General features: G+C 42.6%; 1 protein-coding gene across 3 annotated transcripts in view; it reads left to right on the top strand.

Moving 5' to 3' along the window:
• LOC144684818 (synaptotagmin-7-like) overlaps positions 1-14,746 on the top strand; it is a 703,889-nt gene that overhangs the window by 660,417 nt on the left and 28,726 nt on the right. For all 3 annotated transcript variants that reach the window (XM_078549087.1, XM_078549086.1, XM_078549088.1), the window contains one exon: positions 4,333-4,597. In XM_078549087.1, the coding sequence (XP_078405213.1) occupies positions 4,333-4,597 (265 nt within the window). The remainder of the gene's footprint in view (positions 1-4,332; positions 4,598-14,746) is intronic.

Genomic DNA, 14,746 nt, shown 5'->3' with positions numbered 1-14,746 from the left:
CAGCAGTCACTGCATTTCAATGTAATTCACTACATTTGAAGAATTGGCAACCTTTCTGAGAACAGTGCTAAGGTGTTATATGAATGCAAATGTTTCTTTTTCTCTTGTTAGCCCAGAACTTTTTCCTTTTGTTAGTTTACAAAATAAATTATTCCTGCCAAGCAGGCAACTTAACAGTTTCTCATAACCTAGCTGTCAAAATTCCAGAGTGCTAGCAATGCTTGCTCTTCATTGTGTACTCAGTCTCTTCCTTGTTCGAGGGATTTATTCTATTTACAGCCTTTATACTGAGACGGCTAAATTGAGAATTAGATCAGCCCATGCCATTATTTTTCTGGTGTTGGCTGTGAGGGTTGCCTTTAAGTATTATAATCATAGACAGAACAGTAATGAGTATTGCAGTGATGGAAAAAATAAAACTAGTGACCCACCCTTCACAACATGCTTGTGATTTCCATCTTGTCATCTTGGTACAATAGCAGAGGAAGACACTTATTGAATATTTATGATACTCAGTAGTACCCATTGCACATCTTCAGACATAGAGATCACTGCATGCCTAAAGGAGAGGAGAGATCATTTCCAGTGCTGTATTACATGTTAAAACCAAAACACTTTTGCCCATTATAAAAATATCTTAATCATACTTATAAACGTGGAAATATCATTGTGTATAAACATTGCATCACCTTGCTAATTCAACTGATTTTTTTTAAAGAATTAGAAAAGTACTGATGTAAGTGTTGCAACTACCACTTGTCTGTGTTGCATTCTTGGAGCAGGACTTTTTAGGCCCCAAATGGAGGTGGGTGGGTGCAGGAATTCTTGCCCCAGGCTGTCGTATCAGTTTACTTCCACCATCTTCCTGGGCCATCTTCCCTGAGGTGGGCTGGGTACAGGGTCGAGCTACCTGCCCGCAAGCAGCAGGGAGGCAATTGAAGGGCCTTTAAAGGCCAATGAGGTTTATTACCAGAAACCAACTGGATATTCCAAATCCCCCCACAACTTGCATCAGGGACTAGGTCAGCTCCCTAGAGATGGCCTCCAGCAGCAGACTGGGGGCCCAGCTCTCCAGGCAGGTTTTGAGGTTCTCCCTGACCCTTGTCTGTCTGGCCATAGCTGTAGCCCCACGCTGCCCTGTGGAGGGCTACCCATTCCACAATGGTGACCCGGCTGCTGAAGACATTTTAAATTAAAAAGTTTAATAAGTTCGAGAGAGGGTGCCTCAAAAGGGAGGCACTCTTTGTCTCACTTACCTGAACTGCAAGCAGTTGCTTATTCTACAGTGATAGAAGGCCTCCAATTGGTCACCAGCCTTGAGAGCCTACCTGCCATCCTTAATTAGACGGCAAGTCGTTCCTCTGACCATTAATTGGCCAATTTAGGGGAAATCACTGCAAGGTAACTATTCCTCACATTGTGCATAGTTGCGACCTCCGTTTTTGATGGGTTGAGGAGGAGGAATGGCAAATCAGCACATCAGCCTTCTCAACAGCTGAGGGCCAGTATGCTGCTGGGGCAACAGCCTCAAATGTGGACAAAGTGAAATGGCCACGAGAAAAGGCTGAGGGTTCCAAAAGCTGTTCTTGCTCTGCAGATGCCCTCCTGTTTGCACCATTGAACGGTGAGATTACATCTTATTTTCACGCGCTCTGACTTATCCACTGTGCAGCTGCCTCTCTTTAGTAGCCGAAGTTCTGATACAGTGTGGAGCCTATGCAATGCTATAAAAATTGCATTGCCCTTGGGAATTTGCTGTTGACTGCCCAGTTAACAAGCTTAATTGGCTTCCCACTGTTGCCGATGGTGGGTTGCGATCACTGCATAGCAGCTGCCACCAGGAAAAATGGGAGGAAGCAGGAACACATTGTGGAACCTGCACAACACACTTTTCTTGGATTTTGCTTGCTCCCTTGACTCCAAACCAGTTTTCAAGAGGCTAGTAAAATTCCTCCCATTGTGACGCAAATCTTCTTGTGACCTTGTAGACATGGACAAGTAGTAGAATAAGCTCACTTATCAGACCATGGTTTTGGCTATAAACTACAGAACAGGATATGTAACAAGAATGTACAATACAGCAGAATACAATTATTTACAATCTCATCATCCATGAATTCATCACTTCAACAAATTATTTCTCTAATATTGTCCTTACTGGTGTCCTCCGCTTTATGTTTCACAATCTCAAGCTCAAACTCTGTAGCATCAGTCTTTCCAGCATTTAATTCCATACACATAACTTCACCCTTACCCAAATCCGCTCGTTTTCTGGGGGTTCAACAAACTGACTTCAAAAACCTCATTTTAAAATCACTGAACTCTATGTGGAAAATTTTCCCTAGCCCCACATCACAGCCAGTTCCTACAATGCCCTGACTCCAGATACAGTTTACCCTTGTTATTACTCCTATTAGCCAGTTAGGGAAGGAAGAATCCAAAGCCAGTCTTTACTTGGAATAGATTTATTCACAGGGTGAAACATTTCAGGCATGTATCTCCTGACTTCATCCACTCTTGTGTAAGTGTCTCTTTATATGTGCTTAAGTAACAATCCAGTCAATGACCTCCATCTGTATGTACTTAACTTCAGTTGACACAATTAGCCACACTCACCTGTTGTCTGGTCTTTTAACCATTATGTCAGGGCTAACTGGACCCTCCTAAGCCAGTTTACCTTGATACACCTCTGCTTATCTTATTAACTTTGCTAAAAGCATGCCTCTTCAAGGTGAATCTTGATCTCTTTCTCCCATCAGGCCCTTTATTTCTTGCTCAGAGTTCAACTTTGCCCTTTATAAAGTTCTTTGAAATGAGGTGGACAATAAATGTGCTTACATAGGATATCACAAGGCTAGAACGTGTTACATGCAGGATAGTTCAAAGTGGGAGTATGGTGCATCTTGTGGAATAATATCAGATCTTGTATAAAATTCAAATTCCCATGATTGACTAAATGATAAATCTCCATTGATTAAGGTGATCAAAACCAGTCTCTACATTAGATTATATGCACTAATGAAACACCCTTTCATTTTGAGCTATGGTAATAGAACAGAGAATGAATACCCATCATGGTGCCTCAGAACATATTTCATAAGTTCTGCATTTGAACTGATAAATTGTTTTGACTAATTTTCTCTATGTTACTCCCAGAAGTGCTGCTTCTTGCTGGGGTATGGTTTAATAGGCAGTAGCAACTCTCCAGTTCCTCACCCAAATAATTCTTCACATACAAACTTGGAGAGAGAGATTGAGAGTAGATTATTTGGGAAGGGGTGATCATCGAGGTCAATGCAGTCCTGTTCTCACCTTACAGCCACACCTGTGCACTTTCCAGCAAGAGTCTTTGGGCTTCCTGTTTAATTGCACATTGTGTTTCATGCACTCAAAAACATCCATTTTAATTGAATCTCTGACAACACACGGACAGAAAATAACTATCACAAACTCTTAATATAAATCAAATTTCTGTATTCTAATGACTTCTAAAAGAGCACAAAATTTTGAAAATTAGGCACTCGAGTTTTCATTATTTTATCGTTAATATTTTTTCATGAACATTTGTGCTTGTGAAGGTGCCAGTAATGGGAAATGGAGTACTTTCCATCTCAGGTACCTAGAGTCAACTTCAACATGTTTCCATATCAAGTATAGAGTGGTAGGATGAAAAGCTCCCACCACTCTTGCCCAGCAATGTGACTAGGACTGACCTACCCTTATTGCAGCAGTATGGTGTTTTTCACTTTCTAATATCAGCCATTCTGTGACCACCAAGAGTAAGATGATAAATCAACACAAATTTGTGCCTAATGAAGGACAGTTTTATGTTGTGGACTCATGTCCATTGTGGATTGCGTTGAAACAGTTTAGCTCACCTGATTGCTTTCATTGCCGTAGTTCTTTGTGTTTTTCTCTCTTGTGAATAATATATGACCAAAAACAATAGATTGTATTTCCAGGAATGGAGATCACTGGAAGTCAATGTCAAGAACCACATGTTCAAATAAGTACCTTATACAACAGCATCTCGCTTTTATATATCTTAATATAGTAAAATGTCCCAAGGAGCTTCACAGGAGTGTTAACAAACAAAATTTGACACTGAGCAATATAAAGAGAAATTAGGACAGGTTTAGGAGCATCTTCAAAGCTGAGAAGCATAGGAAGAAAATTTTAGAGCCCATACAACCCTTTCAGTGAGTCACATTATGATTTACGCGTGAACCTACAGAAGCATATCAGGAATTCAGAAACTTATGTGAGTCCAGAGATTGAACAGAATTTCTAAACGCTGTCATTTTCAGCAGAATTTTTATTTCCTTTTTCCAGCTATCACCAGGTTCTGAGGACGACCATGAGGGAAGCTCACGTGAGAACCTGGGCCGTATTCAGTTCAGTGTCGGGTACAATTTCCAGGAGTCCACCTTCACCGTGAAAATAATGAAGGCTGTAGAGCTGCCGGCAAAGGATTTTAGTGGCACCAGTGACCCATTCGTTAAAATCTACTTGCTCCCTGACAAAAAACACAAGCTAGAAACTAAGGTGAAAAGAAAGAATTTAAACCCACATTGGAACGAGACATTCCTGTTTGAAGGTGAGGCTGATGAATGGCTAGGGTTTGATAAGTTTCTTAACCCATTGTCAGTTATTACATTGCATCTTTATTAGGGTGAATGACAAAGTTTTGGCTAGAACACCGTGGAATCAATTCATCCTAAAGAACATGCACTGCATTAATCTATTCTGGGGCATATTTTCCCTGTCGGTTGTGTACAAGTGTGGACATCAGACAATTGATGCAAAAACTAATTGACACCTGGGAGGTTCAAGTAATTTAAAGAGAATATAATGAATATGCAGGAGGATTATTGAGTTCACGAGGCTTCAAGAACTGCAAGAGAGAAGTGGTTTACAATTGTTGTTTGAACCTCTCAGCGAAATTACATTTTACAAAAATAACATGCAAAAATAACATTTTGTCCGTTCAGTGGTTATAGTGGTGAACCTGCCAGAGGTTATAGCGGTGCAGCTGCTAGTGGTTGTGAGAGAGTCCCTTGAAGAGTCTCATTTAGGTTCAGAGCCGTACTCTGAATGTGACAGGAATGAGTGACAATGCCAGGTAATGTGTTGAAACAACAAATTTATTGAATATTGAATAATAATTATAATAATATAACAGTTATAATTTATAATATAAAAAGAAAGAAATAAGAAGAAAGAAGGAAAGATAACTTTATTGAAAGGAGAAAGCACTCTGTATGTGTGTGTGTATATATATATATCGGAAGAAAAAGAAGAGAGACGATTTTTTTAAAGCACAAACATAACCCCAAATTAATAAACGTCAACAACTCTTTTCTTCTCCGCCGATGCTGCCAGACCTGCTGAGTTTTTCTAGGTAATTCTGTTTTTGTTTTGGATAACCCCAAATTAGTCTGTTTCACAATATCTCCCCAAAAGGAAAACCCCAAATTAGTCTGTTCCAAGACAGTAACATAAATTGATAAAACTCCCCATTGGTTATTACATTGCCATGTCTGAATAACCTTACACAGGGTGAACTCTTCGGTCAGTCACGCCGATGTTCCTTCCTCCCATAGTCTTCAGTGGTTGACTATTCCACTCCGGCTGCAGCAGCGAATCCTGAAGCAGTGCCAAATTCCTGGCTCCATTTCAGTCTTTTGAGGCCTTGTTCAGACTTTCCCAAAATATAGGTCTGAACAACCATGAGTCTTTATCAACCTTTCTCACCAACTTTATAAAGTCTGCAGACTTTACAGAACTCAGACTGTTTACACATCCTTGATGTTGTCTCTCACATGTATACTGTCCAGTCAAATTCCATCTCATTGACCACCCCAAGTGTAAGGCCATTCATTGTCCTGGCTTGTAGTTCAAGGGTCAGCGGGGTCACTACAGTAAGAACAGTTCCTCTTTTTAAGCAATGGGCAAACAACTGTTTTGCAGCAGCGCATCTTGAAAAATACAATGTTTAGTCAAAACAGCAGCTGCGAATATGATGTGCAAGAAATATCCTTGCGAAAAAGGTCTAAGTCTACAACTAATATTAATGATTATATAATTGATCAATAATCAAAGCAGAATAACACCTAGGTTTAAATGAATGTCTACAAAGTAAGATTTAGTAAAGATTTGCTTAAAAATCAAAAGTGAAGCACAAGTAAAATTACAAAGTTAGTGATTGCTGGCTGTAGGTCTACTGCTATATTGGTGATTTTGAATTAATCTGAATGAGATAGGCTTGTTGGGCATAATGGTTATTTTGTTTCCAAGAAAAAAGTCTCAAGTTCTTAAATGATCATCATTGGCAAATGATTCTGGCTTTATATATCATGAATTACAAAAAGCCAATTTTCATTATTCTTACATGGGATTAAGAGATTTGTTGGGCTTTGAAAATGATTGTCAATGAAAGGTAAAATACAGAAATCTGATCATGAGGTTCGAATGGCATTGCATGAAAGGACAGCAAAGTCAAGGGCAGTTTTAAGCCTCCAGCCAAACAGAAATTGTGTGAATAAGCAATCAAAGTCACCTATAGGATCTACATACCTAGATCCTGCACTATCCCCAAAAGTTCAATTTTGACCTGTTCTGAGCAAGACTTTCAAATGCCTCCTGATGTTCCTGCTGCCCTGAATTCCGAGGGCTGTTTCTATAGTACCCAGCGGCATACTCCTGCAACCCGACGTTCTGGTCCTGCCCACCGTCTAGGTGCCAATTCTGTTGATTTGGGGCAGAAATGGGACTAGGCTTATGCAGGTAAACTCCAGGAGTTAAAATCTCTCTGGGGCCAGATGCTGCTGCCCACCTGGGCCCGCAGCTTATTGTCCTAAGTTAAAAACTGGGCTTCATTGTCTGTTTCGTATCTGAACCTTGTAATTGAATTGTTGTCATTAATTCACCAAGAGTCAATGGTTGTTCATAATATATACAGGTTACTGTCATTTGGTAGTAAAGAATTTGAATATTGCTGAAAAGAGAGATGTGTTGCTGAAGCTTTTTGCCTTACACTCATCAGGACAAATGCAAAAATGCCAAATTTCAAACGATCATGACAATTTATACTACAAGAGAAAAGGGTGCTGATTGGTCGGCAAATTGATTCTGGCCGTTGCCATGGAGAAAGCAATGGGGAACTATAGGCTCCCCAAGCTCCCTGACAATCATAAAGAAAGACGCAAGGCTGAACATATTCCTTTTGTTTTCAGAGAATGGATCCCTGTGTATGAATGTATGTCACTTCTAGCATCCTAAATGAGCCGCATTACGAGCTCGATTGATTGAAGGGCTGTCAACTGAATTTCATTCCGTTTCTAGCATCCAACTTTGAGGAATCCAGTACTGGATTTCAGGGGTGCCAGTGGATGTGGTGCTGTTGTTTCATCTCTAAGTGACTTTAGCATGATTTGAAAATGCAATGCATTAGTGACATCCAATGGCAAAATATGAATACTGCATTGACATTTAGTAACTCTAAATTATCAGGCACATTTCAGCCCAGGTATGATGCTGTTCAATATTGTAATATGAACACATCTGTCATTATTATTCCAGACAAATGTGTCAAGCCTTTTTACAAATTGCTACACTGCTAAACGGAATGTCAGCCACTCACTGAAATTGCCTATATACTGCAGGTAACATTGACTATCAATGAGCTACAAAGATACCTGTTCAATTGACCATTCATTACAAGCCCCCTCCCATGGCCTTTGTTTTTGTCCTCTCCTTTCCCGAAAATTATATCTCTTGTAGTGATGCATGGGTGCCAACATCTGAGACCCTTGTCTTTTTTTAAATTCATTTATGGAATGTGGGTGTCACTGGCTAGGCCAGCATTTATTGCCCATCCCTAATTGCCCTTGAGAAGGTGGTGGTGAATTGCCGCCTTGAACCGCTGCAGTCCATGTGGTGTAGGGACACCCATAGTGCTGTTAGGAAGGGAGTTCCAGGATTTTGACCCAGCAACAGTGGAGGAATGGCGATATATTTCCAAGTCAGGATGGTGAGTGACTTGGAGGGGAACTTCCAGGTGGTGGTGTTCCCATGTGTCTGATGCCCTTGTCTTTCTAGATCGTAGTGGTTTTGGGTTTGGAAGACGCTGCTTAAAGAGGCTTGGTGAGTTCCTTCGGTAGATCTTGTAGATAGTACACACTGCTGCCACTGTGCATCGGTGGTGGAGGGAATGAATGTTTGTGAATAGGGTGCCAATTGAGCTGGCTGCTTTGTCCTGAATGGTTACAAGCTTCTTGAGTGTTATTGGAGCTGTACTCATCCAGGCAAGTGGAGAGTATTCCATCACACTCCTGACTTGTGACTTGTAGATGTTGGACAGGATTTTGGGAGTCAGGCGGTGAGATAGTCTCCGCAGGATTCCTAGCCTCTGACCTACTCTTGTAGCCACATTTATATGGCTAGTCCAGTTCAGTGTCTGGTCAATGGTAACCCCCAGAAAGTTGATAGTGGGGGATTCAGCGATGGTAATGCCATTGAATGTCAAGGGACGATGGTTAGTTTCTCTCTTGTTGGAGATGGTTATTGCCTGGCACTTGTGTGACACAAATAATACTTGCTGCTTGTCAACCCAAGCCTGGATATTGTCCAGCTCTTACTGCGTTTGGACATGGATCATTTCAGAATCTGAGGAGTCGTGAGTGGTGCTCAACATTGTACGATCATCAATGAACATTCCCATGTCTGACTTCATGATGAAAGGAAGGCCGTTGATGAAGCAGCTAAAGATGTTTAGGTCTAGGACACAACCCTGAGGAACTCCTGCAGTGATGTACTGGAACTAGGATTATTGACCTCCAACAACCACAACTATTTTCCTTTGTGCTAGGTATGACTCCAACCAGTGGAGAGTTTTCCCCTGATTCCTATTGACTCCAGTTTTGCTAGGGCTCCTTGATGCCACACTCAGTCAAATGATGCCTTGATGCCACTGTCATGTCACCTCAGGAGTTCAGCTCTTTTCTCCATGCTTGATCCAAGGCTGTAATGAAGTCAGGAGCTGAGTGGCCCTGGTGGTAACCAAACTGGTTGTCAGTGATCAAGTTATTGCTAAACGAGTGCCGCTTGATAGCACTGTTGATGACCTCTTCCATTACTTTACTGATGATGGAAAGTAGACTGATGGGGCGGTAATTGGCCAGGTTAGATTTGTCCTGCTTTTTGTGTACAGGACATACCTGGGCAATTTTCCACATTGCTGGGTCGATGCCAGTTTTGTAGCTGTACTGGAACAGCTTGGCTAGGGGCGTGGCAAGTTCTGGAGCACAAGTCTTCAGTACTATTGATAAAATGTTGTCAGCGCCCATAGCCTTTGGCAGTATCCAGTGCCTTCACCTGTTTCCTAATATCATGTGGAGTGAATCGAATTGGCTGAAGACTGGCATCTATGATGCTGGGGACCTCCGGATGAGGCTGAGATGGATCATCAGCTCACCACTTCTGGCTGAAGATTATTGCGAATGCTTCAGCCTTGTCTTTTGCCTGATGTGCTGGGCCCCCCCATCATTGAGGATAGGGCTATTTGTGGACCCTCCCCCTCCAGTGAGTTGTTTAATTGTCCACCAGCATTCACGACTGGATGTGGCGGGACTGCAGAGTGTATATCTGATCCGTTGGTTGTGGAATCGCTTAGCTCTGTCTATCACTTGCTGCTAATGCTGTTTGACACACAAGTAGTCCTGTGTTGTAGCTTCACCTAGGTTGACACCTCATTTTTAGGTATGCCTGATGCTGCTCCTGGCATGCCCTCCTGCACTGTTCATTGAACCAGGGTTGATCCCTTGGCTTGTTGGTAATGGTAGAATCATGAAATGGGGGATATGCTGGTGGGATTCGAACGCGGGTCCCCAGAGCATTACCCTTGGTCTCTGGATTACTAGTCCAGCGACAATACCACTATGCCACCATCTCCCCAATTCTTCATGTGTAAACCTAGATGGTTTGTGTCAGCTGGCTGTTCAGTTAGTGGGGGATACCCTGGCTGAGCCCAGTCCTGCCACTCCATTTCCATCTGTAGTATTGGGGTATTCAGGGCTGAAAGAGTTGATGTATGGGACTGGAGAAACAGTACCGCCCACAAGATGATGTAAGGTGACTAAGAGTGTAGAATGAGAAAGCCCAGACTTGGACTAATACCTAGTCTTGTACATCTGTAAATAGTTATGTTCCTACACTAAAACAGTTAGTGTTCAGACATACCTACGTCTCCGCAACAGTTTCTTAGCCAGCATCCAATACCATCCACCTGTGCTTTTCAACAGGGAACACAAGGATGAAACTGATCAGGAGCAAATCTTTCCTCTTCAGTTTGGTTCCACCAGAGCTACTCGACTTCAGAAATGGATTAAAGAGCTGAATTCCAGAGGTGAGATGTCCTTAGTTTTGTGGCTGAGCATCAAGGAGCCTGAGTAAAGTGGAAGCCAATGGGAATTAAGGAGAAAACTCTCCAATGGCTGGAGTCATATCTAGCACAAAGGAAGATAGGTGTGAATATTGGAAGCCAATCATGCCAACCATAGGTTATTGTTGCAGGGCAGTGTCCTAGACCCAACTATCTTCAGCTGCTTCATCTTCCCTCCGCTAGTGGTGATGTTCACTGATGATTGCATATTGTTCATCTACATTCCTAATTTCTCAGATAATGAAGCAGTCCATGCCCACATAGAGCAAAATCTGAACAACATCCAGGCTTGAACTGATAAATGGCAAGTATCCTACAATATATTTTGGGGCATATTGTAAACTTTCCCAAATAATAAATCATGTAGTAGTTTGCAGCACTCGATACGTTATATTATGCCATATAGTGGGCAGTGGACTGATAAGCTATATTACCCTATATTCTATAAAATATATTTTGTTAGCCCATTGTTCAATCTAGCTTTGTGTTTTATTATTCACAATATTGTTATGCACTATCCATTATATCATGCTCACTAAAATGTAATGTGCTCTTAAACAGTGCATAATGCAGCTGTTATGGTTCAGAATTTTATTTGAACACAATTTTCCTGTGTAAACCACCTGACATGTTCCATCAATGGTCTGTATCTCTTACCACCCAAAACAAGTGTTTTCTTTACTGTCTTCAGCACTGAGTTACCATAGCCCAGAGCCCACCTCAGGCACAATCTCCACCTCTTCTGCTCACGTCCCCTTCCTGGCCCCCCACCCCATCCTAGGGCCCAAACACTCCTTTCAAATGAAGCAGCATTTCCCTCAATTTAGTCTACTGCATTCGCTGCTCCCAATGCGGTTTCCTCTACATTGGAGAGACCAAACGCAGACTGGGTGACCGCTTTGCAGAACACCTTCAGTCTGTCCGCAAGCATGACCCAGACCTCCCTGTCACTTGCCATTTCAACACATCACCCTGCTCTCATGCCCACATATCCGTACTTGGCCTGCTGCAATGTTCCAGTGAAGCTCAACGCAAACCGGAGGAGCAGCACCTCTTCTTCCAACTAGGCGCTTAACAGCCTTCCGGACTTTATATTGAGTTCAACAACTTCAGATCATGAACTCTCTCCTCCATCCCCAACACCTTTCCAATCCCCCCTTCCCCAATAATTTATATTTATTTATTTATTTTAAAATTTATTTATTTTTATATATATTTTTCTTTTCCCACCCATTTCCATTGTTTTTACATTTATTTCCATCCATTGTTTTATCTCTACCTTTTAGCCCATTTCGATCCCTTCCCCCCGACCCCACCCCCACTAGGGCTATCTGTCACTTGCTCGTCCTGCTTTCTACCCTTAATGTCATTATTAGCACATTCCTTAGCTAATATCACCACCGTCAACACCCCTTTGTCCTTTTGTCTATGACAACTTTGGCAATCTCTTCTTTGCCTCCACCTATCACTGGCCCTCTATCCAGCTCTACCTGTCCCACCCCCCACCCCCCTCAACCAGCTTATATTCCACCTCATTTCTATATTTCATAGTTCTGATGAAGAATCATATGGACTCGAACGTTAACTGTGCTCCTCTCCGCAGATGCTGTCAGACCTGCTGAGTTTTTCCAGCTATTTTTGTTTTTGTTCCGGACACCACTGTGTCAGCCAATTAGTTGGAAGTAAGGCAGGAGACGTAAGGCTGGATTTACAGCAAACAATGTTATTTTACAGTTAAAATGTTTATTTACAAAGTCTATTTAATAAAGAAAATTTACAAACGGCAGCATGCAGAATTTATGCATGATCGAAATTGCAGCAACTTCTCCCAGTTAAGGCACAGTGATTTTTCCAGCGAGAGACAGATAGCAAAATATATTATGTGCATAAAGTCAATGTCAGTCACTCACAGCACTGTGGTCTCCAGGCATTATTGATGGTGGAAATATGCAATCATCTCCATTTTGGTTGGGAATTATAGTGTCATTTTGTGGAGCAAACAGTGACTTATTCAGCTGTAATGCAATGCACTGGAATTTGCATAAGATTTCTTCTAGGCCACTGTTCAATCCAGAAAGCAAAAGATCTTAAATGCTATAGCCATTTCATACAAGCAGAAACTGCTAATTGAATTTATTCACTTAGATGACCTACAGAAGTAGACTAATACTGTAGCACACGAATAGCAATTTGCAATGCATACTAAAATGACTTTTAAGAGACAGCTCTTTTCCCAAATTGTTAAGAGAACTGTCTTGATACTACATAATCACTTCTCTATTTCTGTGTCTGAAACTGAAGATGGTTAATGAGAAGAAATCAGCTCCCAAGAAGGGAGCCAAGAAAACCTTAAAGAAACCGACAGCAAAGGGCAGGAAGAAGCGGCGAAGATCGAGGAAGGAGAGTTACGGCATCTACATCTACAAAGTGAGGAAGCAGGTTCGCCCCGACACCAGCATTTCCTCCAAGGCCATGAGCATCAGAAATTCACTCATGAACTATATTTTCGAGTGCATCACCGGTGAGGCTTTCCACCTGGCTCATTACAATAAGCGCAGCACCATCAGATCCCGGGAAATCCAGACCGCCGAGTGCCTGCTGCTGCCCTGGGAACTGGCCAACCATGCTGTGTCAGAAGGGACAAAGGTGGAGACCAAGTACACCAGCTCCAAGTAAAACTTCATAATGGACTGAAAAACATTCAAAACACAATGGGGCCCAATGTACCCATGTGCTAGCGCTGCGGCTGCACTGATGAGCACCACAATTCCCTGGGGATAATGATTTTAATTTCAACAGTCAATTGGTGGTACAGAACTTGAATATTGCTGAAAAGAGAGACGTGTTGCAGAAATGCAAAATTTCAAATGATTGCACAATTTATACGACAGAAAAAAGGGTGCAGATTAGTTGACAAGTCGAAAACAAAAACAAAAATACCTGGAAAAATTCAGCAGGTCTGACAGCATCTGCAGAGAGGAACACAGTTAACGTTTCAAGTCCTTATGACTCTTCAATAAAACAGGAGACAGTCATACAGACTTGAAACTTTAACTGTATTCCTCTCCGCAGATGCTGTCAGACCTGCTGAGTTTTTCCAGGTATTTTTGTTTTTGTTTTGGATTTCCAGCATCTGCAGTTTTTTGCTTTTATCTTAGTTGACAAGTCAACTCTGGCCAAGGCGTTGCCATGGAGAAAGCAGTGGGCTATAGGCTCTGAAAGCTCCTGGGTAATTCAAAAAGGTGCAAGACTTGAATATATTCCTTTTGTTTGCAGAGAATGGGTCCCTGTGTATGAATATATGTCGCTTCATAAATGAGTTCTGTATGAGCTTGACTGATTATCTTAAATTGGTTGGTCGTGGAGCTATTAGTGCACTCAGGATTCTTCAGCAAGTGCTGCCCAATCACAACAGAAGACATTTTGGTTTGGGTTTTGTAGGCGTGGTCTGGTTGAGTAGGGTCATGGCTGCCCCTGGGCATCACCCCAACCCCATTAGAGCATTGGCAGAGCAAAGGGACTAGGCACTTGGTCAGGAGGTGCCTTGGTCCTGCACAGGTGGCAGGCAGAGTCAGCATTCAGCACCTGGGCTTTGAATGGGGTCAGAACCTTTTGGCATGGCTGAAGCTAAAAAGCAGGGTCAAGGCTGCCAAGGACAATTAGCCGGCCACGTGACCAGAAGGAAGGCTCCAGCTAGCAATGTGAGCACAACAGTCAAATTTGGGGCTCATGGCAAGAGGGGCAATACCCACTGCAGGAAAGGCAGAACCCCGAGCAACAACAAGGGCAATACCCACTGCAGGAAGGGCAGAACCCCGAGCAACATCAAGGGCAATACCCACTGCAGGAAGGGCAGAACCCCGAGCAGCAGGAGGTCATGGGAGAAGGAAGAAGGGCAGGAAGGTAACAAAGGCCAAACCCTCAACATAATATTGACCACCAACGATGGAGCTTCCTGGAGATGACCAAGACCCTGGGCTGCAGGAGACCGACTCTCCTGGCAGATGGTCGCATACATCTGTGCCCTCGCCGCCAAAAACTTTGCACCTCGCAGCACTGGTCACCATGCCCTGCTAGTAGCCATCAAAGTCATTGTGGCCTTTAACTTCTTTGCTTCTGGCTGCTTCCAAGGATTAGCTGCGGACCTTAGTGGCTTCTCAAAGGTGGTTGCACACCACTGCAACTTGATGATCATTGATGCCCTATTTGCCAGAACTAGGAGCACATTCATTTAACAACTGACACACTCTCACAGAGGTAGTGGGCATTGGGTTCCATCCCCATTGCTGGATTCCCTGAGGTGCA

Source organism: Cetorhinus maximus, chromosome 9 (assembly GCF_964194155.1).
Source record: "Cetorhinus maximus chromosome 9, sCetMax3.hap1.1, whole genome shotgun sequence".
NCBI lineage: Eukaryota > Metazoa > Chordata > Chondrichthyes > Lamniformes > Cetorhinidae > Cetorhinus > Cetorhinus maximus.
This window is presented reverse-complemented; position numbering and strand designations above follow the sequence as displayed.